The sequence below is a fragment of the Leptosomus discolor genome, chromosome 4, assembly GCF_034619465.1.
Source record: "Leptosomus discolor isolate bLepDis1 chromosome 4, bLepDis1.hap2, whole genome shotgun sequence".
In the NCBI taxonomy this organism is placed as follows: domain Eukaryota; kingdom Metazoa; phylum Chordata; class Aves; order Leptosomiformes; family Leptosomidae; genus Leptosomus; species Leptosomus discolor.
Genome location: NC_141394.1, coordinates 10,825,361 through 10,850,609, shown reverse-complemented (window position 1 = coordinate 10,850,609; position 25,249 = coordinate 10,825,361). Strand labels below are relative to the sequence as shown.

General features: G+C 45.6%; 1 protein-coding gene across 1 annotated transcript; it reads right to left on the bottom strand.

Annotated features, from left to right (window-relative positions):
• Nucleotides 1-1,134: 1,134 nt before the first annotated feature.
• Nucleotides 1,135-24,251, bottom strand: SCARB2 (scavenger receptor class B member 2). Its single transcript, XM_086464319.1, has 12 exons — nt 24,135-24,251; nt 17,322-17,479; nt 13,266-13,413; nt 11,608-11,796; nt 10,745-10,836; nt 9,883-10,002; nt 8,783-8,961; nt 7,095-7,213; nt 5,091-5,164; nt 3,574-3,625; nt 2,743-2,901; nt 1,135-1,176 (listed from the first exon to the last, which is right to left on the bottom strand). Exons 1-12 carry the CDS (start codon nt 24,249-24,251, stop codon nt 1,135-1,137), a joined length of 1,449 nt encoding a protein of 482 aa, XP_086320445.1.
• Nucleotides 24,252-25,249: the final 998 nt, after the last annotated feature.

The window sequence follows — 25,249 nt, the reverse complement described above, 5'->3', positions numbered from 1 at the left end:
CAGTCACCATCAAACTTCCTGGTTGGAACTGGCTCCAGATGAGCAAAACGGCTGAACAAATCACCAGCTAGTAAAAAAAAACCCAAACCAAAATAATGCAAAAACCAATGCCTCTATTTAGAAGACATTAATACACTTTTAAAATACGTTTCACCATCTAGATCTAATGGAAATACTTCTCAATGGGAATATTCTTTTAATTGGGGGAAAAAAATACTTCTGTGATTTTTAAAACAAGTTTCCACTTGACAAGTAAAAAAAGTGTTATGACTTCTCAAGGCCCTATACCTACCTTAACATGGAGGTGTGCTTTTACCCTAACCAGTAAATGTGACTGCCAGGTCTGCATCCACATTAAACCACAGCTGTGATACCAGAGAAAAACACCACCATTTTTGTACCCTCCACCATCAAGAACAACGTTGTGTTGTGTTTTTTAAATTGAAGGAAAAAACAACCCCAAGCCTTTAAGGATAAACATGTTGCTAACATGCAGTGGCATCCTGTGCAGTCAGAACAGTTAAGAGCTCTGTACGGGAAAGCATTTCAAATCATCGGCTTAACAAAGTTTCACTCGGTGTTTTGGGTTAGTTGTACGGATTGGTTTTGTGCAAGGACCAACGACATTAATAATCAACAGTCAGTGCATACCAGTAATAAGCAGCGCACAACACTTTACAGAAAAGACAATGCTGGGCCTACAGCACAATTGTCCGTTGTTCCCGGGCGATGCAGGAGCCTGCTCCGTTTCTACAGGGTACTCTGCAGCCCACAGTCCTAACGCCGTTCGCAAATTCTACCCGTGTCGTTTCTGTAATGAATCAGGCCATTTTATTTTCGCCGATGCAGTGGTTATGATCGTCTATGGCTGTCAGTGCAGGTACAAAGAGAGTGCGGGGTCGAAAAAAAGCAGGCTCTCAAGCAGTTTTAAAATGTAGTTTTAAAGTTGTAACTTAGCTGGTAAGAAAAGTCTCCTCCCTTGATGACAGTGCAGATTCTCTTCCACCTCTATACCGCAAGAAGCTATACTTGACACGATCGTTTCTCCACAGCGGACAACGCTGCGTACTGGTAGTTGGTATTAGGTCAGCTCTAACAGTTTATTCTCCAAGCTCACACATTAAAGAAAATCTACTAAGATGTCCTGATGAGTGGGGACCTTTCATCTTCAGTACTCTAAAAGAAAAAAAATCGCAACACGGCAAAGTTAAATGTGGCACATTCGAGGGCTTCCCTGGTGGGGAAGTTGGGTTGCCGAGACTCCAAACAGGAAAGGAAGAAGCTCTTGGCTCCTACTTCTAAGTACAATTTCCTGTCAGAGAACCAGCACGGCAAGAAAAAAGCGCCAGCGGGTGTATGGCAGCTTGGGCAGGACCTCGGGGTGCCTGTAGCACCTTACAGCTGGTGGAAGGCCATAGCCACCCTGGTGGGAAGGGGATCACAAGGAGAGCCGTAACTAGCTGAATTACTTTTGTTTGCGGGAAAAGCAACAAAAGTGTAGAGAAAACATGGAAATTAGGTGTCCCTTTGTCATTTTAATCCCTCTGTAGTGTTCAGGAACATCCAAGAGAGCTGGTATGAAGCTACAGGTGTAGGGTGAGGCGGGAATGCCTGGGATAGGGGCCTCAGGCAATGGGACAGTTTTGACTCTCTAGCTGAGCCTGCCAATAACACAGGCAGGCTCGAAAGCTCAAAGGAAAACTTAACCAGGCTCTCGTGCAAAGGAACCTGAAGTACAGTCCTGAGAGCATCTGCTCGTGACCGTTTCCTGGGTATCCAGAAAGAGAATCGAGTGTAAAGCTAAGAGAGCCAAAGATCAGCTGCTCAAAGCCACTGCTCGAGGAAAGGAGGCTGCAGACCTCACCGCCAGAGTACCGCCCCTGCTGCCACTACCATCACACCCCTAGTCTCACTGGAGAGGTGACGGTACTGGGACCCACTGGCCCAGATGGGTCCCACCGAGACAAAGCATACGCATGGTGAGGCTGGGTGCTCTGGAGGCAGTCGTCAGGGCACTTTCTCACATCATTTTAAGACTATTTAGGCAACACCATACAAGCAAGACCACACTAAGAGCACAGCAACTATAAGCAGCCTACTAGAGTACCCAGTCTGTTTCTCTAACCACAGTTTGTCTTGTCTGAACCCAACTGCCTTGGCTATTACGGTGAAATTTTGGCCTCAGCTTTCAACGTGACTAGCAGCCTTAATGCCAGCATGTCATTTGGTGACAGAGCTTTTCATACAGACGTACAAACTAGTACTGTCAGGATAAAACTTTCTGCATGCTGTTGTCTGTAAAATTAATCTGTTCTTTGGTCATAAAGTTGCATTATGATTCGGAAAAATAATCAACTGGCACAACAAAATTGTTTCTACTGAGAACACTCTCAGATTGTCACTGACTAAATCTGTCCATCGAATATGGTGGACTTTTGTGCATCTTATCCTTCAGGGTCCTCTAGACAGGCTGATTTTTTTTTTACTACCGTTGGCAAGGGAATTAGGCACAGAAGACAGGACCTGCCTTACCATGTTTCTTATATTAGCTCCATTCCTTTGCTTTGGTGCATTTATTCTGAGTCTATTAAAACTTCCCTTCCCTAGAAAGGTCATTTTAAACAAAAACAACATATAAAAATGTTTATGTGCAGAAAGACACTGAACAGGTAAAATCAACCAGAAGAAAATCAAATGCAGGCAGATGTACAGTAAGCAAGGTCAAACTCAAATGCCACTTACCTCTTCACTCACTCCCCGGGACCTGCACACGAGCACAATAAACACAATCCCGAAAACAACTCCTAGAGTCATGATTACGAAGGGGATTCCAGTCACAACACTGGCTTCCAGCAGGATGTGCTTGAGTTTGCTGGCAGACGCTTCATCAATCAGAACACTCTGGAGCACAGAGAGATGAAGAGGGAACAAAAAAGATTTATTTCTGTTCTTCCTTTATAATAGACTGCTTTACTTTTGTGAAGGGTAGGGAAACAACACTCCCACAACTCTCCACCTCTGCTCCACTGCTGCTTGCTGTACTTTCCCTCTAAGAATTCTAAGCTCTCCTCACAAGGCCAGAGGGATCATCTAATCTGCATTCCAAAAGAAAGTAGTGATTTTTAACTCTCAGTTTAGGAATGGAATAATATAGGCCTGGAATAACGGTATATGTCATCAAAACATGTCCCCTAGAGTCCTCCCTGAATCCAATGGATTCAGTAAGCCAACTACAGCACAGGAATATTCACAAAAGACTGCTCAAAAAAAAGATGTAATCTTGTGAACTCCTGCCTCCTCATCTGCGCAGCCCTGGAAAAGGGGTCAAAAAATTGCTCAGAGCCAATACCTTTGAAATTAAAAGGACTTTCTGACTGAGAGTGTTTTGCAAGGCTGAACTTAATGCTACCATCAACAAGCAACAGGAGCATGTTAGTTAAGAAACAGTGACGGCTTCCTACCTATCACTGTACAAAACAAGAAAAACAGCATTTTCTTTTCTGGTTAGCTCAAAGACAGTATTTTTGCAAGCATAAACATACCACAATGCTGCAAAGAAATAAAAATATTTACCTCGTTTATATACATCACTGGGAAAATTAGTGTTCGGATGTTGCCTGTTTCACTGTGTAAAAAAAACCAACAATTAAAAATCATGGTTTTGCAACTTTTCAACTTCAGGGTTCTGAAGACAGATTCTAATAGAACAATGAAGGAGGAAACTGTCCCTAAAAAGCCGCTGGGCTGTTCCTTTTTATTGTCAATTTTCACCTCCCTACCAGAGTAGAACTATCTCCATCTCCAAGATGGATAATAAATTCTGCTTTGGGAGCAACAGCATATTTTGGGACTTGGTGGGGAGAGAAAGAGAGGGATCTGTAAGGGGCTCATGAATAACTGACTGAATGACAGATTTGTGCCAGTCAGCAGGAATGCTAGGCTAAGCTGGTGTTGAAGGTTACTCATATTTGTAAAACACAGAAACCATTGTCCAAGTGACACGTGCACAGCAGCAAAAAAAAAACCCCTAACATTTGGCACAGACAAAATAACAGCTTACGTGTAAGTTGTGTTAATGTAACAGCTCCTGGGCACTAGAAAACAGCGTGGTGCTGTTGTGAAGAAACATCACTGACTCTGCCAAGAGGATTGGGCAGACAAGATACTTCTTTTTTAGTTATAATATGTAACAAATCTGTGCCAATAAACGTCAGCTCAGAAGCTGAGTAGGAAGAATAGCTACCACACAGCATTGGTGACAAGTAAATCAACGTGTCAGGAAGACACAAGATGAAGGGAATGGTATTTCTGCACAACTGAGCTGCAGTTTGGGGACATCTCCCTTGAACTGGAACACCCACAAAACCAGGCAGAATCCACTTGGAACAAAGAAGAAATGGGGTGTTTTACTCAACTGTTACTTGGGATTCTACACTTCCCCTTTGCCGCGCTGTGCTGACTGCCAAAGTCGCAGTACGAAGATTTCTCTTTATCATATCAGTGCAGTCACAGGCGAGGTACTTCCCTCCAGCTGATCAAATGACCCCTCTCCTGAGCTGTAGGCAGGACCTGCTGCTCTTCTGAGACACATCACTTGGCCTGCTTTTTGTGCTTGTCGGGGAAAGGCACGGGCAGCCCTCTCTGGGGTCATGCCTTCTCATTTGGTTTTCCTGAGAAACAATGGTAACGGCAATACTTTTGTCTCCTAAAGCTATGAAGAGTAGGATGGCATGTCCTCACTGCAGCGAGTTGCCATTCTCCAACTTCTAGCTGTCACTCCACTGGGGCAGACCCTCTCTCTGAGCAAACAAATGAGTGTGATATGACTGATGCCACCACAAGCACCATGTGGAACCTGTCCGTAACACCTTGCTTTTCTTGAATACTGTCTTTACTCTGCAGATGGAACTGCAAAATCTACTTGATCTGCGAGAAGAGAGGATACTGCCGCTTGGCACTGACATCTGACTGGATTTCTCTCTTGTTTACTTTCTCTCTCCAACCAATATTCCATCTGAACACTGCAGACTAATTCATTCTGCATATCAAATCAGATGTCAGATACCCACCCAGCAGCAGAGAATACTTACAAAAATTCAGGTAATTTTCTGACGTGAACATTGATCTGCATCCGCTTGGCTGCTTTCAGGACAAGCCCTGTCAGCTGGCGAATAAAAGAAATCAGTGTCAAAAAAAAAAAAAAGAGTAAACCGGAAATAACAGGAACTGGGAGAATACAACCTAATATTTACACTGGTGCAGACCTGACAAGCCAAGCCAAGACCCATTTAGGGTTATTACTTATTTCCCTTCACCAAGACACTCTTGTTACATTCCAGTCTGCCTCTTAATTAAGGAGACGCGAAGAGGCTGCCAGAGATAAGGGTGCCGTACTGCTGGGCTGTGCAAACTTACACTTAGACTACAGAGAAATCCCCTTTCTTCCAGATCCAGCTGTAGTTTTGGAAAAGGCTACCACCTACAGCTCTTTGTTCTGGTTTCTGAGCACTGTTGCAGACACTCTGCAGTCTCAGCCACAAGACGAACCTTTCTTTCTTTCTAAAGGGTGAAAACCAGATCCTGACCATGGTCAGTAGGAGTGTATGGCCACAGAGATAATGAGCCTGAAACACTTCTCACAGGGATGCCACCACTACAGTAAGAGTTGCAATTGGATGCACAGGAATGTTTTCCTCATTCTGGCAGCAAAATTTAGTCTGGAGAGTGGGTGGGAGGGAGGAGATGCAGAGCTCATTTTAAGGTAGTACAAAAAAGCTGGGTAAGTAGGAACAGGGTAACAGGAAGAACCTGGCACCAAACCAGATACCAAGCAGCATCTGTACTAGACCTTAAGAGAGGAACTATGCAATTTCCTCCTGCTTTAGCTACACATAACAGCTTCAGGAGTCAGACTGCTCTGTTTCCATAGACTAGGCAGGTCACGATTTTGCTCCTTCCCCCCTATATTTGTATGTGTGGATATAGAGATCAGTGTTGTACTGGTTTTAGGTGGGATAGAATTAATTTTCTTCATAGTAGCTGGTGTCGGGCTATGTTTTGGAATTGTGATGAAAACAGTGTTGATAACACAGGGATGTTTTAGCTATTGGTGAACAATGCGTACACAGCCGTAAGGCCCTTTCTGTTTCTCACACTGCCCTGCCAGTGAGTAGGTTGGGGGTGGGCAAGAAGCTGGGAGGGGACACAGCCGGGACAGCTGACCCAAACTGGCCAAAGGGGTATCCCATACCATGTGGCATTGTGCTCAGCGATGAACAACTGGGGAAGAAGTTTGGCAGGGCTGCTGTTGCTCAAGGACTGGCTGGTGATGACCAACTGGGATTATTTGCATCACTTGTTTTTCTGGGTTTTGCTTCTCTTTGTTTCTTTTTGTTTCTTTTTTTTTTTTTTTAAACTTATTAAACCACCTTTATGTCCACCTGAGTTTTCTCACTTCTACCCTTCTGATTATCTCCTCTATCCTGCCAGGGCGGGAGGGAGTGAGCAGCTGTGTGGTGCTTAGGTGCCTACCAGGGTTAACCCACAAGTGTAAAACCATGGACCATCAGTTGCAAGCTCCCATTATTTCTGACAGTTCACAGTGACAATACCGACAACTCTGTAAACTTCCATGAAAGACATAATCACCATGCTTCCGTATTCCTCTGCTCATGATTCCGTGCTATCTAAATTGAGTCCAACATCCATTGAATCTTTACTGATTTGCTCTCTTGGTCCACATACCCAGCTCCAACCTGGGGAAAGCACAGTCTAGATAATACTCAAATGGTTGGGATGGCAGGGTGAACAGGAAAAGTAGCCTCATCTCTTCTAAGAGATATTTTAACGCCTTCATCTCATCATTACCACTCTGATGGCACCTCTAATTGCACAGGTCCAATGGGAAAAGTATTTTAATTCTTGCTATCCGGCAAAGTTTGCTCTATACAAGCAAATACAAATAGATCAGTTCCACATAAACTAGTTCAGCTTCCTTGAGGTCAGTGGGACTATGTCGATACACACCATCCAAGAAGGTGACCTAAACATGCTTGGATTCACCTATATAACCCTTTAAAAAAGGCTGCACTTACAGGATTGATGTCCAGAAACGTCTCATGATATTCCTTCTTCGGATGCATGCCCTCTATGTCCTCTATAAACTTTTGGTCTGCTTGGTAAAAATGTGGAGCTGATAGAAATATCGGAGCACCTGGAATGTGAAAACATAGAAAACATAGCAAGTCGCCACCTAAAAAAGGCAGAGCAGGATTTGAGGAAGTCTTTGAAGACCTCAAAACTCTTCCCACTGTGCCATTTACAGTGAAAGGAAAAGTCTGTTCTGGAGTTACAGAATCAACACACTGACTCCTTGTCTTCAGAACATGCCAAATTTTCCCTTGTGCAGCATCAGGACGGCTTTATGTCTCAAGCTTGCACAGAATCACAGAATTGTTTAGGTTGGAAAAGACCCTTAAGGTGCTCAAGTCCAACCACTAACCTGGCACTGCCAAGCCCACCACTGAACCGTGTCACTAAGCACCACACTACAGGTCTTTTAAATACCTCCAGGGATGGTGACTCCACCGCTTCCCTGGGCAGCCCTGCCAGTGCCTGACAACCCTTTTGGTGAAGAAGTTTTCCCTAATGTCCAATCTAAACCTTCCCTGGCACAACCTGAGACTGTTTCCTCTTGTCCTATTGCTTGTTACTTGGGAGAAGAGACCGACCCCCACCTCACTCCAGCCTCCTTTCAGGTAGTTGCAGAGAGCGGTAAGGCCCTCAGCCTCCTCTTCCCCAGGCTGAACAACCCCAGTTCCCTCAGCCGCTCCTCGTAAGACCTGTGCTCCAGACCCTTCACCAGCCTCGTTGTCCTTCTCAGGACCCACTCCAGCACCTCAGCATCTGTCTTGTAGTGAGGAGCCCAAAACCGCACACAGTACTCGAGGTGCGGCCTCACCAGTGCCGAGTACAGCGCCACGATCACCTCCCTGCTCCTGCTGGCCACGCTATTGCTGATACAGGCCAGGATGCTGTTGGCCTTCTGGGCCACCTGGGCACACTGCGGACTCATGCTGAGCCAGCTGTTGACCAGCACCCCCACGTCCTTTTCCACCGGGCAGCTTTCCAGCCACACTTCCCCAAGCCTGCAGTGCTGCGTGGGGTTGTTGTGACCCAAGTGCAGGACCTGGCACTTGGACTTGTTGAACCTCATACAATTGGCCTCAGCCCATCGATCCTGCCTGTCCAGATCCCTCTGCAGAGCCTTCCTACCCTCCAGCAGGTCAACAGTCCTGCCCAACTTGGTGTCGTCTGCAAACTTACTGAGGGCGCACTCAATCCCCTCGTCAAGATCACTGGTAAAGATATTAAACAGAACTGGCCCCAATACTGAGCCCTGGGGAACTCTGCTTGTAACTGTCCACCAACTGGACCCATTCACCACCACTGGTCTTTTGCACTGTTTTCATTTAACTACTCAGATGTGACAGCTACCTGGGGAAGAGCAGAAGATAAATGCCCAAGCTGTTCAGTATGAACCCTGGTACTTCCTTCTGATTCCTTGACTTACATCACTGCTGGAGCAGACACCATCTGACAGGAACATCCCTTCACATCACTACTGCATTTTACAACCAAATGATGTTGGTGGCCAGTTTCACTGAGCCCAGTTATAACCCTACAGGCCTCACCAAACTGTCCTCATGTATTTCAGATAGAAAGGAGAAATGTGTTCCTCACTGATGGCCTTCCAGTCTGCTTCCAGCACCTGGTAACATACCTTGTTTGCAGATGCTGACGTTGAGGACCCCAGTGCCAGGGCAGTTTCCTGGTGGCACGCAGAATCCAGCATTGTCTGGGTTAACCGTCGTGTTGGCAAATACCATAGCAGAGGGCACAAAGCGGTAGGTCGGAATGCCTGCAACAGTTCCTGAGCTGTCGAACACCAGGTAAAGGGATCTGCAAGGAAGAAAAGCCAGACCCAGATTTGTTAGTCTTGAGCACACACTGACACTGCTGCAGATGTCTCTTTGCTGATGCCTGTGCATCAGCTTAAGTTTACAGTAAGCAAGAGGTCTGGTTTAAGCCCATTCTAACGAACTTCTGTATTACATTTAATAGGCTTCCGATCAGCAAATACACATCTCGTCATTCTGCTGCTGCACAAAACAGATGAGCAGCCAGCTGTGCTGCTCCGGGGACACCGACGCTTGCATTCAGCATTTCAGGGTCCCCACGTTGCTCTTGTGTGTTGTGTGAGACAGCGCTGGTACATGCTACTGAGAGGACAAGGAAAGGAACAGTTGTGGAAGACACAACAATTTAGCAAATCCTGAATTTAGCGTAAGACACATCTGTCTTGATTTAAGCAGAGAATTTCAGATTGGTTTTGTTCTTCAGAGACAGGGAAATGGGCAGGGGAGGAGACAGGGAGGTGGAACATAAGGAAGGAAACACCAAGATTTTCTGCATCTTGTTGCATTTCACACAGCGTTATGTCAAGTCATGAATCTCTGAAGAGGGCAATCTGGGTTCTCTAAAAAGCAAAGCAGAGGAAGATTTTGGAGGAGAGACGCTTCGGGCAAGGTTCATATAAATCCTTCAATCCCCCTCATTACCAGCCTTGCAAGGCAGCTCAGTCTGTCTTTCCAGCTATCTTCCAAATTTTCACTTTATTTGGAAATAGCACATCCTTAACTTGATGCAAATTGGTTTTTTTTTTGTGTAACTCTCTCATCCTTCAAACCATGAATACATTCAGAACACTCATACTGTTAAATAAAATCATGGGAGGAAAACCACCAGCCTAACATGAAACTGCAAGAGGAATGGACATAAATGCTCTGATGTAAAATCTGAGCAACATTGTCTTCTCCTTACCTGCAGAAATCAGAAGAAAAGATATAAATGTTCTCATCTTTGCTAATCAGTGGGTGAAAGGATGTCCCATCTGTTCCATTGATCATGTTACATGTCTTTGTTGTCCACCAGCTCAATGACCTGAAGAAAACGGAGAGGAAGGGTCAAAAGGTCTTTGAGCGGTGGTCAGGCAACACCAGCTCATGGTCTAAGCAAACGAGAATCAGAACTGTACAGTGCTGGTCCAACCAAATCAGACCTGCTCAGTCCTCTTGCCTCAGCTCTGCTAACAAAAAAGGGGATTAAAATGGGTTTGAATTGCATCTGTAGTCACTTTAAACTGGCGCCAGGCAAGCAAGAATGCATCTGCAAGAGTTCCTCCCATATGTGTAACATCTGCTGGCAGACGTTCTGTTTAATGGGAGAGGGATGCTTTAGTAGGTCATCTTTGGCCTCTTTCTAACACGTGCTGCCCAATGAACAAGTGTTAGATACCCAGGCACCAGATGTCCCAGCCTTGGCTCTGGGTACAGAGCAGCAAGGAAGGGTGGTGTCTGGGAACATTGGCTGCATAGATGAGGGACTATTGTCCCCACAGGCGGCTGGGTGTCCTAGAGGAGGGAGCAGAGAGAGGGTCACCTGTGCCAAGGGGCAGTCCAGGGGTTCAGAGGTGAGGATTCGCAGCACTCCGCTCTCTGCGGGCCGGGGCTGTCTTCCTTTCATAGTTATATGACTGGGGGGCTGCTGATGCTACTGCTGCTGAATGCTGCTGCCATCCTCAGAATAAAAGGACCCCTTTTTTTTTGTAAACAATGCTCATGTTCATCCAAAATGTGAAAAGGGGCAGATTTTGACAGAGGCCACACCACACTGAAAAACTTACTCTTTTCCTTTCCATTCCACAATCCTTGAGAAGTTAAGGTAGTTCGTTTCCCCACTTAGGAAAACATATTCTCCATCATCAGTTCCGTTCATCTGCAAACAGATATATGAGTTTTTAATCACTTCACTCATTCTGTAACACCTGGCTGGTAACTACAACGGCGTAGGGGGATTTAAGCTGTCATCACTTCAAATCCACCCTAAGAGTGACAGAATCCCCCTGATGAAGTAAGTGCAATTCATTCAACTCCACCTGGAATATAAATGAGGTGAACGTGACGGCGCTAGATTCTTATACCTCCCAAGTGAAGGAAATATTACATTAGATTAGCCTTTGTTTTCCTTTGAAATTTGCCACTGACAAAACAGCCCTTAGAAAAAAATAAACCCACAGAAAATTACCTGAGCACTGCAGATAATCTCCAAGAAACAAGGAGTCCCCACAGCCCAAAATGATGTGCAACCAGAAACACTGTGGAAGGCAGTAATGGCTCCAGCACAGAAATAACATGCAATTTCAATCCATTACTAAGGAAATGGGTCAGGAAGTTTTTCTGGTAGTTTGCACAACCGGCCCCACAAAGCCCATGTTACTCAAGCAAGCACAGGCCATAGCGGAGTGGTTTCCACCCGCCCTTGGAAAGCTTATTCACCCCTGATAAACGACAGCAGATAAACCACTCACAGCCAGTGCCCAGACCCAGCCAAACTGAAGAGGGAACATCCTTTTGCTATTCCTGCAGCCTACCTCCTGGCCCCAGACCAAGCACATCCTTCTCAACTGGCTGGTGCTGACAGTCCAGAATCTCTAGCAATGACATCATTCCCCACGTAAAGCACCAGGAAGTCTTGCCTACCAGTTACCTTATTAAAGAAACCAAACACGGGATCGATCTCAGGATGCAGAAGATGAATGGTTGACAGGAGCCTGTCTTTGTAGCCCCACAGTAATTCATGAACGGTGTGAACTGTAAACAGGGATTCTTGGTACAGAAGCAGCAGCACCTCTGTGGCAAACTGAAGAGGGGTTGACCTGGTCCATTCCATCGCAGTCTGCCAGGGATTGGAATAAGGGAGCAATGGTCAGATTTACCGTAGAATAAGTAATACCAGCTGCATACAAACACAGACACATTTCAGCATTGCATGTTTCATCTGTATTTTCAGTTTCATTATTTCCACTTGTGGCCAAGTAACGTGCTGGCTAACAGGTTCTTCAGCTTTTCTCCCACAGGGATGTGCTCTTGCCGATTCCTGTTCAGCCTGGCACTGGCACACAACCAGCTCAGGTTCGTGCCATTAAATGCCATAGTCTTAAGAATGGATTTTAAGTGAAATGTGCAAAACTGCTTTCCAAATAGCTTGAATTTCACAAGTGTGTTACAGCTGGAGACATGTTTTGAGTTTCAGCCTTAGGAAGCTACAGTTTACATTTTTAAAAGCTCTTTTTAAAAGATAGACATTTCTCCAAAATGCAAACAATACCGAAATTTATTTCCTTTCTAGCTGACAAGTGAGTCTACAGCATGTCTTTAAAAAAGCAAAAATAAAACAAGAGAATATTCCTTAGGCGAACCAACCTGTAGTTCTAGTACTGCCTGTTACTGTACATCACAGTCAAAAATCTGAATAAGAGATAACACTTAGCACCACTGAAATGCCTGGAAGGAATTGCAAACAGTGACTGTGTTGTTTGCAACTTTTAGTAAGCTGAGTCCTCTCTACTACTACATACAGTGCATTTATGTATTCATTCATAAAATCAGACAAGACACTTTTGGAAATGCTGGGGAAAAAGCAGAAATGAATGCACCCTGTAATTGAAGTCAATTGAACTAGTATGGGGAGTAAAGGCTTAGTTACACACCAACAAGAATTTTCGTACGTTCGAATTTCCTTTGGGAGGTGTGGCAGCTTTAGATCTGCTTGTTCTCATACTATGCCTGTACGAAACCGAAATAATGGTCTGCCTCTGATCACCAAAATGAGGCTTTCTTTGCAGAGTACTTTTACCTAATGCAGTTCGGTGGTGCATGTTTTAACTTCAATTTCATCCTGACAGCACCTTTTCATTCAGCTGTATCTGAAACTCCTCTCCTATATATATATATTTTATTTTTTTTTCAGTTTGAGATGCAGACTTGGAGGCAATTTTTGCAATTTTGACAAAAACAAGCCTGAGCATTCCAAACTTTCTCATTCAAAAGACAGTTTCTCCTATGCATTGGACACCAACTCCCTAGTTTCACTTACTCACAGAAACCCAACAAGCCTGATTTCTGCTCATCTCTGAAGTGCGTGTCAGCTCTCAGCACAGGAGTGAGGCATTAACACCACAGAGGTGTATGGCAAGGGAGGAACACAACAAAAAAGAACCACAACAGTTCAGAACAAAACTGAATGCAGTATCTGCCCTGGACATAAGCTGCCCCTCTCGTTCTTCAACCACATTTATCGACCACAAAGGGAGAGACGGTATGAAGCAACAAGCTTCTAGTTACAAAGTATGAAAGAGAACTCACCACTGCAGGAATATTAACTGTTCTAATCAGGTCCACTTCAGGGTCTCCAACTGACTTCTGAGGTTCAAATACGTATGTCTTTGGATTCAGAGCAGATACTTTGGTACCATTGTCCAAAAACTGAACGTGCACTCTTGGCCTGTATTCTCTGAAAAACAAGAGTTTGTTCTCTAATCAAGCTAAACAAGTACACATAGCATTAACCACAATAAACTTATGGCTATTCTACTGCTTTAAGCACATAAAAGGTGGGATTTTCAGTTCATTAGGAGTAGATTCATTCTTGCTACTGCTGCTGTCAGCAACAGAACTCCCCTTTGTGTCAGTGTGAGCTGAATCAGACCTCACAACAGGGTGCTTCCAAAAATGCCACCCCACACATTAATTACACTTTATATTTTTGCCTCGTCTTTAAAAACCTCCAAGGAAAGAGAACAATTTCAGACTGTACAGAAGGTCTTCAAGGCACTAGATATGGGACTGCCCTTGAAGTACAATTTGAAAACGAAACCTTTCCCTCTTTGCTGCAGGCAAAACTCACTCCCAGGTAGAACAAGATGTAGGCTTCATGGAAGTCTCATTAACCTGACCTAAGAACCTACCAGAATCTCTCTGCTGCCTTCAAAGTACTTTGCACTGGGACCTCTGGGCTTACATGTGATATGGCCACAGAAGAAGCCTCATTTTAGCTCTTCTCCTTTAATTCTCAGGCAGGAATCCTGGACATGACAGACATTCAACTGAAATTTTACCGAGAACTACTCATGGCCTGGGAGATTGCTTCTGTTACTGCTGAAACACTCAGACAAGCAGCATAAAACTCAGGATTGCTGACAAACAAGTGCAATTGGCAAGAAACATCAAGTGCTACCTACTGGCCTGAAGAGGAAGACAGATCTTAATTACCCTGAAAAACATGTCATAACCATAATTCAGTCCGTTGCCACTACTGTTTTACAAACAAGAAACACACAGTTCTGCAGAACTGGCTGGCTTAGGCTCAAGATGAGCTGTACATGTGTCTTCGGCAAGCCAGAAAACGGAAATGGCAGGTTGTCGGCTCATGGCATAATCCTTTTGGTGTACACTTGAAATGAAATGCACTGTATTTCCTAAGTCTACGTTCACTCAAGAGTTTGTGGACTTTTACATTGCTTTGTTTCCTGTGTAAATTTTAAATCTCAAGATGTGAAGGTGAATTATTCTGCAAGACCCTGTGCTATGATGTTTTCCATTTGTTTCAGATCCTAGATCCTTATCCTGGCTGCACTAGATCCATCAATGCAGCTTCATGACAGGCTGTATTACTCTGGTTCAGTCTTCCAAATTTAAAGCAAGATGGAAAGGCCTATGAACCTATTCTTGTTAGAAACCAACCATTTCCCATCTTCCTTACACAAACAGCCTATCTACCACTCTTCAGCATCCCTACCACCTCGGAACGTTTTGGTCTGGCAACGCTTCCAGCTCAATTCGGCAAGAGCCTCTTGTACAGCAATCCACTTTATACTCTAGGGCTTGAACTGAGGGGATGGAAATGGACATTTGTGAAGTGCCTTCCCTAAAATAGGCCAGAGTTAACCTGAGAAGCCTCTCCAACTCTAAAAGGGCTGGAGAGGAAAATAATACTCCCTGATTATGGATACGAGTAGGAGGATCTCAGATGTTAAAGACAAAAAGCTGTAAATGTGTGCAAGACTGGGCAATATTCAAGTGCTCTTTGGGACTCAGCAGGCTTGGGCAGCTAAGAAGCTTGCACTTTATAATTAATTATTTGATATGCTGCAAATTCAGCCTCCAGGATTTAAAAACACAAGCACTACTACATTTCTGTTACAGTATCTACCTCTGCACTAACTGGGTTTACAATGTGTGTTGGTCAAAACTGTGAATTGCAGGAAGAATATGCAAGAATAGATTCTATTTAGCCGTCCCACATCCGCTCTGTTATTCATTAGGTTTTTTTCCCTCTGCCTGTCTGAGCCAGTTCACTTGAGCCTATCTCCCCAATACCCTGTTTTCCAAAAACACTGAGACATGCACTTCATGTTTAGGGCATTTTAGGCATTCTGCCACAAGCTAAACTTAAATAAGTCTTTAATGCTTTGCTGCACGGGGCCTGTGAGACAAACTTGGCATTCATTCTCTGGCTCGAGCACGCAGTACGTCTGCAACATCCCTCCCTTCTCCCTGTCCTCCCACATGACTCCTCTCTTCCCCCACCCACCACTGACGGTCTGCTACAGTCAGCAGCGACAGCTAGGCAAGGATTAAAGAATCTGCTGGGAAAGAGCACTCCGCTTTCTAACTTTCTTCTTTCTTCTATCAGACAGAGCACAGCACAACTGAATCCTGTTCAGACACGTCAAAATCAGGCTAACCCAACGAGCCAGAAGCAACCGAAACACACAGCGCTGGAGCGCGCAGCCTCCCTCCCTCACACCACAATAAACAATTCAGGGAGGGCCGGCTTCGCCGACCCGCTCGCAGCCAGCCCGCGGCGTGCCGCGCAGGGCAAGGCTCTCCCAAACCAGCAGCTCGGGTTGGGCCTCCCCTCGGGCACAGACCAAGCCAGCCAGCTACACCACCAGCCCTGTCCATCCCACTGAACTCTTCCGCGGAGGAGGGGCAGCTTCACAAACCGGGCTGTGCATGGCACCCAGAAGACACTCGGAGCTAAGGAAAGGGAAAAAAAGAACCTAGCAAAGGTTATTGAGTACCAGGGTGCAGAAAAGCGTGGGCCTATGTGGTTTCACGTAGCTGTATTACACCTAGAGCTGGCCCTATTTATCTTCCAGACAGATAGAATGTACTGCTGACTAATTACCAGCATTACACTACAGAGACCTGAAGAAAAGCTTGGGAATTTGAAAGCGTACGCGTCTTTTCTCCAGCTTTACTGGTTTATCTAACACGAGGTATTTTGCCAAAGTACCACATGCAGTTTGCCAGGGCTAAACAGACACAGTACTGAAATACACAGGAGACAAGAGAAAAGACTGATGGCAGAGGGTGAAGCAAAGCTGAGGTGTGGGAGGGAAGCAACAGAAAGGCAAGACATACTGCAGAGACCAAAGCTACAACAAAAGCCCTCCCTTTTATTCTATAGGATGTTTTTTCAAATACTAACAACCAGATTCTGACCATTTTGCAGCTTAGGCAAAGACAACTCCTTCTGGCACTGAGCCAGTGCCCGGTCTGAATGAGCGTGTGTGACCAGAAGTGAGACTGACCATGAGAAATCCACCCTTTTGCTGTGGTTCTCACACCTCCATGACTTCCAAGACCGTAATGCCTCCTGCCATAGGACTGCTTCTGGTTTACACTGCTGCATGCAGCAGAGCAGAATAAAACTCTAAAGGAAAAATCGTTTGTAAGCTGACTTGAAAATCTCTCCATTGCAGCAGACTCAGATTGTTCAGTGTGTGGCCATACCATGCAGAAGGAGAGTTCAAGAGGCTGGATAAGCTCCAACACTGCACGTGGCTTCAGCAAGTCCGGCTGCCTGTTACAATAGTAGGTGTGACTGAATCTATGTAGGTTTTATAGTGAGGGTTGGCTGAGGAAGATCCCTGTAGCACCACTCTCTAACTGTTTTTCTGGCCACATTTTTACCGATGTGAATTGTGCAACTTACCTAGGAACTAATTTCTGAGTGAACACATGAATCACGCTTTTATGCAACACTCCTCTCCCCAGAGTCTCAAACATTGCCCAACCAGTCAATGCTTTTTCTCTCCTAAGACCATAGTCCAGGATGCAAACAACTTCCTCTGTGTTCAGCAGCTGAGGAACAACAGCACGCAAGCAAAATCTGTGCAAAATCTGCCCCAAAATCTGACAGAAGTTACTGAAGCTGATTGCAGGTTCTCCAAGCGTCAGTCTAGCTGTACTCTCTGGGTGGTGTATGACCATGCTCCCCTGAATAAACTTCTCCTCACATGTAAACAGCTAATTTTGCTCCTAGAATTGACCCCAAGCGTTCTGGATCCCACTTTTTGGCTTCCTTACACACAAGAGGTTTAGTGCAATGAGAAAATAGTGAAATGGTCCTACCGGTAGGTGTATGGCCCTATTTCCTCTACAAGAGGAGTATCGCCTTGAAGCACTTCTAAAGGATTGGTCACATTAAAAAAGTAGAACTGCATGTAGACTGGTGGAGGAGGATCCTCCCAGGCTTCAAAGGTTTCCGTGCCATTTTTCAATACTGTTCCCTGAAACAAGAGAAAGACAGATTAGCTGTTAATGATAGATGCTGTATGATACTTATAGGAAAGAGAGGAATTCTGTGGCCTCGGAACAAGCATAGACAATTCTACAAATGCTGATGGATATATTTTACTTTGAAGCACCTCATTAAATACCAACGTGATCAGACGCATGCTACAACGGCTCGCAGGCTGGGGGCACACATTTGTTGGGTTTGTTCTCCCATTCCTTCCCACAAACACTTCTGACGTTTTTCAGAATGAAGGCTTACCAGCCACTACACAGCAATCCTGCTGCATGTCCCGTGTCAGCAAAAACCTAACCTGGTGCAACGTACAACGAAACATGCCAGCATTACAGATAAAAGTGGAACTCAACACTGGGAGGCCAAGAGGTCCTAAGGGGACTCTTAGGATGAACTAGGCCAGCAAAGCAGCTTAGATTCCTTATCTTTATTTCTTTGCCTAAGAACATCAGATTCCAGTACAGCTGTGAGATTCTGTCACCAAAGCAATTAGACTTTGTTTTTCAGTAGCCTGTGAAGAAAACCCACAAGCGATAGAAACTGCTTTTGTGTAGGCATACTAGGATTCGTGCCTTTCTGAGGTCTCTGAATAGGGCAAAGATTCTTTCCCCTCTCTCTTTATTTTCCTACAGCAATGAGAGAGCACGCATCTCCAGACCTACGGACTGTCAGTCTATTTTGTAACCAATAAAACATGGACCTACAAAAGAAAAGCTATAAATTATTATTCTATGACACAAGCACTTAAATAATGAATCAGTAATTCCTTTACCTACCAGCGTATACGCGTTATAAGGAAAGTCACAACTGTACCCGTCTGTAGCTCCATTAGAAACATGTAATACGGGTCTCAACCCTCATTGTATTACCATTCCATTTTAGAGAAAATTCACCCCAACTATAAAAGCATCACCACCAACACTACCAAAATCAAGCCTTTTCATACAGTTATAACACTGGTACTGCTGCTGTGGTAGTAAAGAGAAATTTAGCCCGCAGAGCAGAATTTTCAGGAATAAGCACAGAGAGAACTGTATGTTTGAAAACAATTATCACCTGTAGGCGGAAGAAGGGGAGGGGGGGGAATAATTTGCAATTAAATGGGTCTCATCAACACTTGCTCTTTTTATTGTTCCGAGAAAACAAGTCGAATATTGTAAGTGCAAGCTCAAAGCAGGGCAGGCTGGACAGCTGCCATTTCTTGGTTACTGTTTATGGGGTCTTCACTTTAGCAGCCACAGTTGCCTCAGGACTCACCCTTGGCCTTCCCACTTAAGGAGCTGTTTTCTCTCCATGTAGATTTTCATTTTGAATGATTAGATAAAGAGAAGACTGTTTCAAAGAAAAACTTATTGGCAGGAGCTTGGAATGGCAGCGGTATTGCTGAATGGCAATGCAAGCCAACCCAGCTGGTAGCACTTCGCAGTTGCAGACTGCTTTCCTCTGAGAATATCAAACCACGTATTCTGTGCACACCACAAAAAAATAATGTATTTTAGGCATGCTTCAGGAGGTTTGAGCATTTCTTCGGAACTACCAGCATCTCAGATGTACCATTTCCTACATAGGCCAATGCTTTTGATTCTATTTTCTTGCCATCTAGGCCAAGGAGGCTCAACCCTGTATTCAGACAGAGCTCTCCTGAAGTTGGTTTGTAGGACCAGGAACAGAAAATTTCCCCAAATCAAGCATACCGTTTCCATGATGTCACCGTAAAGGGCTGGGAGTGAGACAGCAATGTATTTAAGATACCTACAGATGACCGTGATAGCTTTTCTCCATATGCAAACAACCACATTACAAAGTCAATTATTTTGGAGGTGGTGCTGTAGTGAACTACTGATGTCTGCTCCCTTCCTAAGTTGTGTAAAGCTCACACTTCTCACGTGCGTGAAACACAATGAGAACAAGGTTGACACTGATAAGCAGAGTAACTATTGCCTGTCTTGACCTTAACCATCCATATCTAGGAATCTGAACTGTTCCCTAACATAGTTATTAGCGTGTTCAGGACACCTAGCTATTGCTCAAATGTCTCTCACATGAGGCAACTAAAGAGATTATCACTCGGTCTAAATGTGCAATGTTTAAAAACCAAGAGCACCCTGGTCATATTTATTCCACTTTTAGGCTCCAGTCTATCCTTTATGACAGAGAGATCACAGGGATCACATTTACAAAGTGCAGGGAGGCCACGTCCCCTGTCCCCCTCTCCTGAGCTAGACTGAAAACAAGAAGCTGCCCAACTCAATGCAGCATCGCTACATGTAACGTGGGTTTCTACCGCGCTCTCTCTCTCTATACATATGCATCAGATTACAAGCAAAGAACCTTAAGAAGAAGGAAATGAAGGAGCTTTTCTCTGGCAGATTGGTTTAAATACAGGCTCTTGAGATTTTGAAATTGTAAGTGATCCCCTGGGAGACGGGCTGCAGAGCAAAAGGGCAGTGAAACAAAGTCATCCGGTGATTTATTTCCTGGATCTGCATGACACCGTTTGGATCTCCCACAGAAATGATGTGTCTATTTATAGCTCTGTACAGTGACAGCCCCAGTTGTAAACCCACAAACTTCTGGGCTGGATTCAGCTAGACCCTTGCGAAACTCTCAAATAATAAAATACGGTAAGCTCTTTTATTTTTCAGCAAATGATATTTGAGTCTATCATATGACATTACACAGCCTAGACCTGAGAGAAAAATAGGAGCACGTATTTTTAAGCAAAACATATGCCCACATCCCTCAGCTGATGGCATTCAAGCTTAGCTCTGCTGACTTTCCTCCACACCAGAGCAGGATCTGATGTTACACAACTGAGATTGCTTGGTTTTTTGTCAGAGCTTGTGTTCATCACCAGGCTGGGCAGGCTGCAAGACACTAGATCACACGACTGCTCTTTAATCTAAAATAGGTAAAACACACAGTTATTGCCGCCATACTGCATAAGGCCAGAGAATCAGACTTTTTCTCTTGCTACATTTATGTGCAAGAACGAGAGACGCAACTTAGAGCATGAAGAAACCTCAAGTCAGACACCAGTCCAGCAGGCAGTAGAGAGATCAGACTCGGAGATCCTGTCTCAGAGAACCACAAGGGCGCACCTACTGCAAGATCTCAACCTAACCAATGGACAATACGATCTCTTGTCTTCACCCAGAAGCACAGCAGGGGTTCTCCTGTTCAAGGGGAGTCCACACTCATTTCAAGTGTACCAAAGCATCCTTCCCACTGACTTTACCATGCCAGTCCTGAATTTGCAGCAATCTCATTCGCTGGGTTTCCTTGTCTTGACTATGCTCCACACAGAGGAAATAAAAAGCGACCTTCCCCTCCCAAATGTCACTGTTACTGTGATGGTGGGAAAGGGTACTGAACATTTTTGGAACCCACACAGAAAATTAAATTCCTTTTTTTTTTTCCCTTGGAACTGCAAAATGTTCTAATTCTAAGATGTATTTTTATGCATTCATCTATGACAGAACTTAATTGCAACTTTTTAAGACAAGGGATAAGGTAAGCTTTCAGACCAACGTGAACAGACTTCTCTAACCCTGCACCTTCGAGTGGTCTGCTCAAAAGGAGCATCTCACCTGATCCTTCATCTAAGCCTCCGCACTAAACCGTGAAGTTAAACTCATGTTAAACAACAACCACAAAATACCAATACATAAACTAAGTCAAGGGACAAAACATCTTTCCTGTCCTTTTGGGTTCTAAACACTCCAGACAATCCAGCTCTAGAGATGGCTGGCAACAAAAGCCCAGTGAAGTTTCAAGGGGTTAGAAGACTGAGCATTTTCTAAAATTATACTATGGGGCATAAAGAAAACACTGGAGGTAAAGGACTGAATGCCCAAATTCAGATTTAGGTGCATAGACCAAAAGTTGCTATATTCGTAAACTGCATGCTTATGGCAATAAAATACATAACCACATAACCAACACATAGCACAAGGCAAACACTGCCAGCAGCTAGGAAGGCCTTTCTCCTGTGGGCAGCTAATTTATTCTTGTTCATTACAGGCTTTCTGCCCTTATTGGATGGAGTTGCAGGCTCTAGCCCTTGACAACGAACAGATACCGGACAAGTTAGACATCTGATCTGGTACGGCACTCAAACTCACAAAAAGCCAGTCAGACTGGCAAGTAAGACAGAGAATAAGTTGACAAGGTTTTAATGCCTTCTGGTAAAGGTGCTCCCACCGTCCTTGTCCCTACAGATCTGATTTTCGAGGGGATGTGAAGTCTGCCACCTGCCTGGATTCCCTACTCTTCCCACACTCCTGCTGTATCCAAGAACAGACATCCCTTTCCCTGCCTTTGGCTGGAAAGGATGCAGCACAGAAATCCCCTGCTGCATGCCAACCCATCCTCAGTGGTTTGCAGGTCCTGGGTTTGGACACACAAGTACTTCAGCTGCTCCAAAATCTGGTCTTCCATTTCAGCTGTAGTTGAGACTGCAAAGACATCTCTTCACTGCAAGTCAGCTCCGTTTCAGGACTGCTGGAAAGCCCTCAAAGGAACATGAACTACCTGTCGTAAGGGCAACCTCTTCCCCCTTCTGCAAGTCCTCCAATGATGACAAAGCTCAGAGGCTAAGAAAGGCCACAGCGCAAAACTGACATTTTATGTCCAATGCCCTGGACTGCAGAGCAACCGGAGAGTTGGAAAAGCTCAAGTCTTGCCACATTTCAAAGGCAAATTGAGATTCATCTATTTGCACAAGAGCTTCTAAGCTGTACACATGGTTATACAAGAGACAGCAACTTTCTAGACTACACACAAATGAGAAAGAGCTCACATGGGATAAAGCACGTGTGGAAAGCAGCCAAATCAGCAGAGTGACTGGGAGCAGCCTGCTTTGGGGCGAAAGCTGTACTTCCACAGTTGGTGTGTGTGGCTCCTGGAGAAGGCCAAGAGGGAGTCAGTGGCTACTGCAGGGAGCAGGATGCTTGATTCTGTGCAATCCAGATGTACACTAGCACGAGCTGAAGAGCTGTAAGCAGGAAAAGACTGAGCTCTGGAAACTTTATCCTGCATTACTGAAAGCCCTGCTGAGCGAATACCAACTTACTCTTACATAATCAACCATTAAGGGTAAGGAGCATGTAGCTAAGAGATAATACGCATAAGGAGGATCACGCCTAATTCCTGACAGTCCTACACTCTCCCGCCAAACCATTTTTTTTACCCCACTGCTGTTTTGCTAAGAGCATAAAATAGACTTGAAACTAGAACTTCTGCTGGGATGCAGAGGACGAGAGACTCCTTTCCAAAGAGACCTAAGATCTGGGAGATGGAACTGCACATGCCTATGCAAAGCTGCTCTGATTTGGATTGGTTTGCATACAAATTTGCATGCATTAACACTCACATCACTTCACACCTGGCTTTCAGACTGCCTAGAAAAGCTACAGGCTGACAATCAAATGACTTCAGGATAAACCACCATTACCCATGCTACTCTCCAGCACGGCAGAGGCATGTACCTGAGAACAAACACTGTACGAGCGGTTCCTGAGGAGCAGCTGACACACTGGCAGGCTGCACCACGGCTTACTCTGTGGTAGCCTTTGTTTTTGGCTGTCCCCTGAAGTTTACAGGCACAGTTCAAAGTGCCACAACTTGCTTTAAGCTGACTGCCAAACTAAAATGGCACTCACTAAACCAAACTGATTTAAGTTAAGACAATACAGCTTCTACGTCAGGAAATGCTCCCCAAACAAAAGAACAGTACATTGGTTAGGACATCACAGGGGATCAGTAGCCTTTGGTCACCAGTTAGACAATAGCACTGGCCAAATCCCTTCATTTGTTACCACTCTTGATTTCTCTGTCAGAATAACAGAGAGGATGATATTCCTCAGACTAGGTAGATAAATAATTGTTCATTTACATGCTTCACAGGTATTTTAAGGGAGTTACTAACACTAACACGGTTGACCCTTCTCACTGGACCACTGGATAAATGCAAAGAGCCAGTATGAGAGAGGAACAAAGCTCAGGCAGACCACAAACAGTGAAGGGCTCGGCATTCACAACACCAGGACAGGTGGTCCCCAAAGTGTGCCAGAAGCAGCCTTCAACAACAGGGTGAAAATGCCTCGTTGTCATCGCCCAGCCTGGGAAGCTACCACGTTTCTGCCCACAGCACCTCTGGCTGTGCTCCAGAGGCAGCAGTAAATGGAGCAGCAGAACAAGCTACTGGATGAAAGCTGCAAGAAATCTACGATAGGGATGGCAAAACAGGAGGGATGCTTTAGGTGTCCCCTGCTCACCTCATGTGCTGCTGCTCTGGAGAGGGCTCCTCACTACAGCTGCTGTCCCACAACCAGCAGAGCTGCCTCAAGACAAACTGATTTTTACTCATATTTGCCCAACTTTTACCCAGCCCAGGCCAAGTGCAGCCTGTGCTCCATCCTGAGCCCCAGCCTAGCCAGCTGGTGCAGGGAATTGGGGGTTCACTGCCCAGGGATGCTCCTGCCCTCGCCCAACCACAGCTGGTGCAAGGAGGGAGCCAGACAACGCCACCCACCAGCCCCCTCCCTTCCTCCCTCTCCCCCCCCCCCGGGTTATTTTGAGAGGAAATAAAGCGATCAGGAGGGATTGGGGTGGGAATCGGGCCGTGCTCTCACCTGCTTCACCTGCAGGTCCACCACTGTCTGGAAGACGTGCGCTACCAGCAAGGAGATGCTGGCGATGAGCAGCGTCATGGCCAGGACCCCCACGGTGACGAGGCATAGCGATTTCATGGCCGCTGCCGAGGAGGTACACGGGAGCCGCCACCGCCGCAGCCGCCGCCAGGCTCCGGGCCGGGCGCAGGGGGCGGGCGGCCGCCGAGCTCCGCCTGCCGCCGGGCCGGGAGGAGCCGCCGCCGGGCCGGGAGCGTCCCCGGGCGGGGCGGGAGGGTTTGGTTTGGGAGCCGGAGCCGGCTCTGGCAGGCCCTCGCCAGGTTGGTGGCCGTACGTTGCTTACCAGGAAAAAGAGGAATATATCCGAAAAGAATCCGGGTTGGTTTGTTCGTGCTGGCAAGACGCGCTGCCGCTGGCACAGCCGAAACCTTCCTGTCTGCTGTGGATGGAGCTGCTAGTGCGCGCCTCTCGATGCAGCAGGCATCTCTCAAAGGGTTTCTGGAAAACAAGCAGAAAACCAGCTATTCTTCAGCAAGACCATCAGGGAGAAACTTGTAGGGAACACGAACCGCCTCTAGACTGAATTAAGCTTCGCAGGGATCAGATTTTACCACAATTCAATACAGTTCAGCTTCCACTAACACAGTTAAGCCACTCCTAAGGAATAAATCAATGGACCCACTTCTCCTGTAAAAGACAGTGGGCACTATTGCTCCAGCTTCCCACCCATAATCGCCTCCTGGCACACGGCTAGCTAGCAGGAGGGAAAGATAGGGGCAACAGGGGCTTTCCCAGGGATGGATGTTGAGCTAATTGCTTTCCATCACGGCCTTCAGGCTGCACAAAAGGAAGGAAAGCCTCTGCAATAACCAGAATCAAGCTGCCAGCAGCACTAGCGTTTCAAAAGTCATGGGTCAGTTCCCTCTCCTCTTGCCCTTCCAAACCACAAGGCTGGCAGCTTGCCATCATCAGCCTGATCCAAATAACACCTTCCCCAGAAGACAGCAAGCAGACCATCAGGTGGATTTCCTGCTGAGGTGGACTGAAGCATTTTCCTTCATAAATACTACTTCCTGTAACTGTAACCGCAGTAACAGTGTTATGCTGCTATGTGCCCT

What these genes read in the sequence shown, in the direction of transcription:
- SCARB2 (XM_086464319.1), bottom strand. Translation starts at nt 24,251, where the DNA reads ATGAAATCGCTATGCCTCGTCACCGTGGGGGTCCTGGCCATGACGCTG. An exon ending in TGTTTGGTTTCTTTAATAAG is followed by an intron (nt 10,837 to 11,607) that starts GTAACTGGTAGG and finishes ATCTGTTTGCAG; the next exon opens with ATGAACGGAACTGATGATGG. An exon ending in GTGGAATGGAAAGGAAAAGA is followed by an intron (nt 10,003 to 10,744) that starts GTAAGTTTTTCA and finishes CGTTTTCTTCAG; the next exon opens with GTCATTGAGCTGGTGGACAA.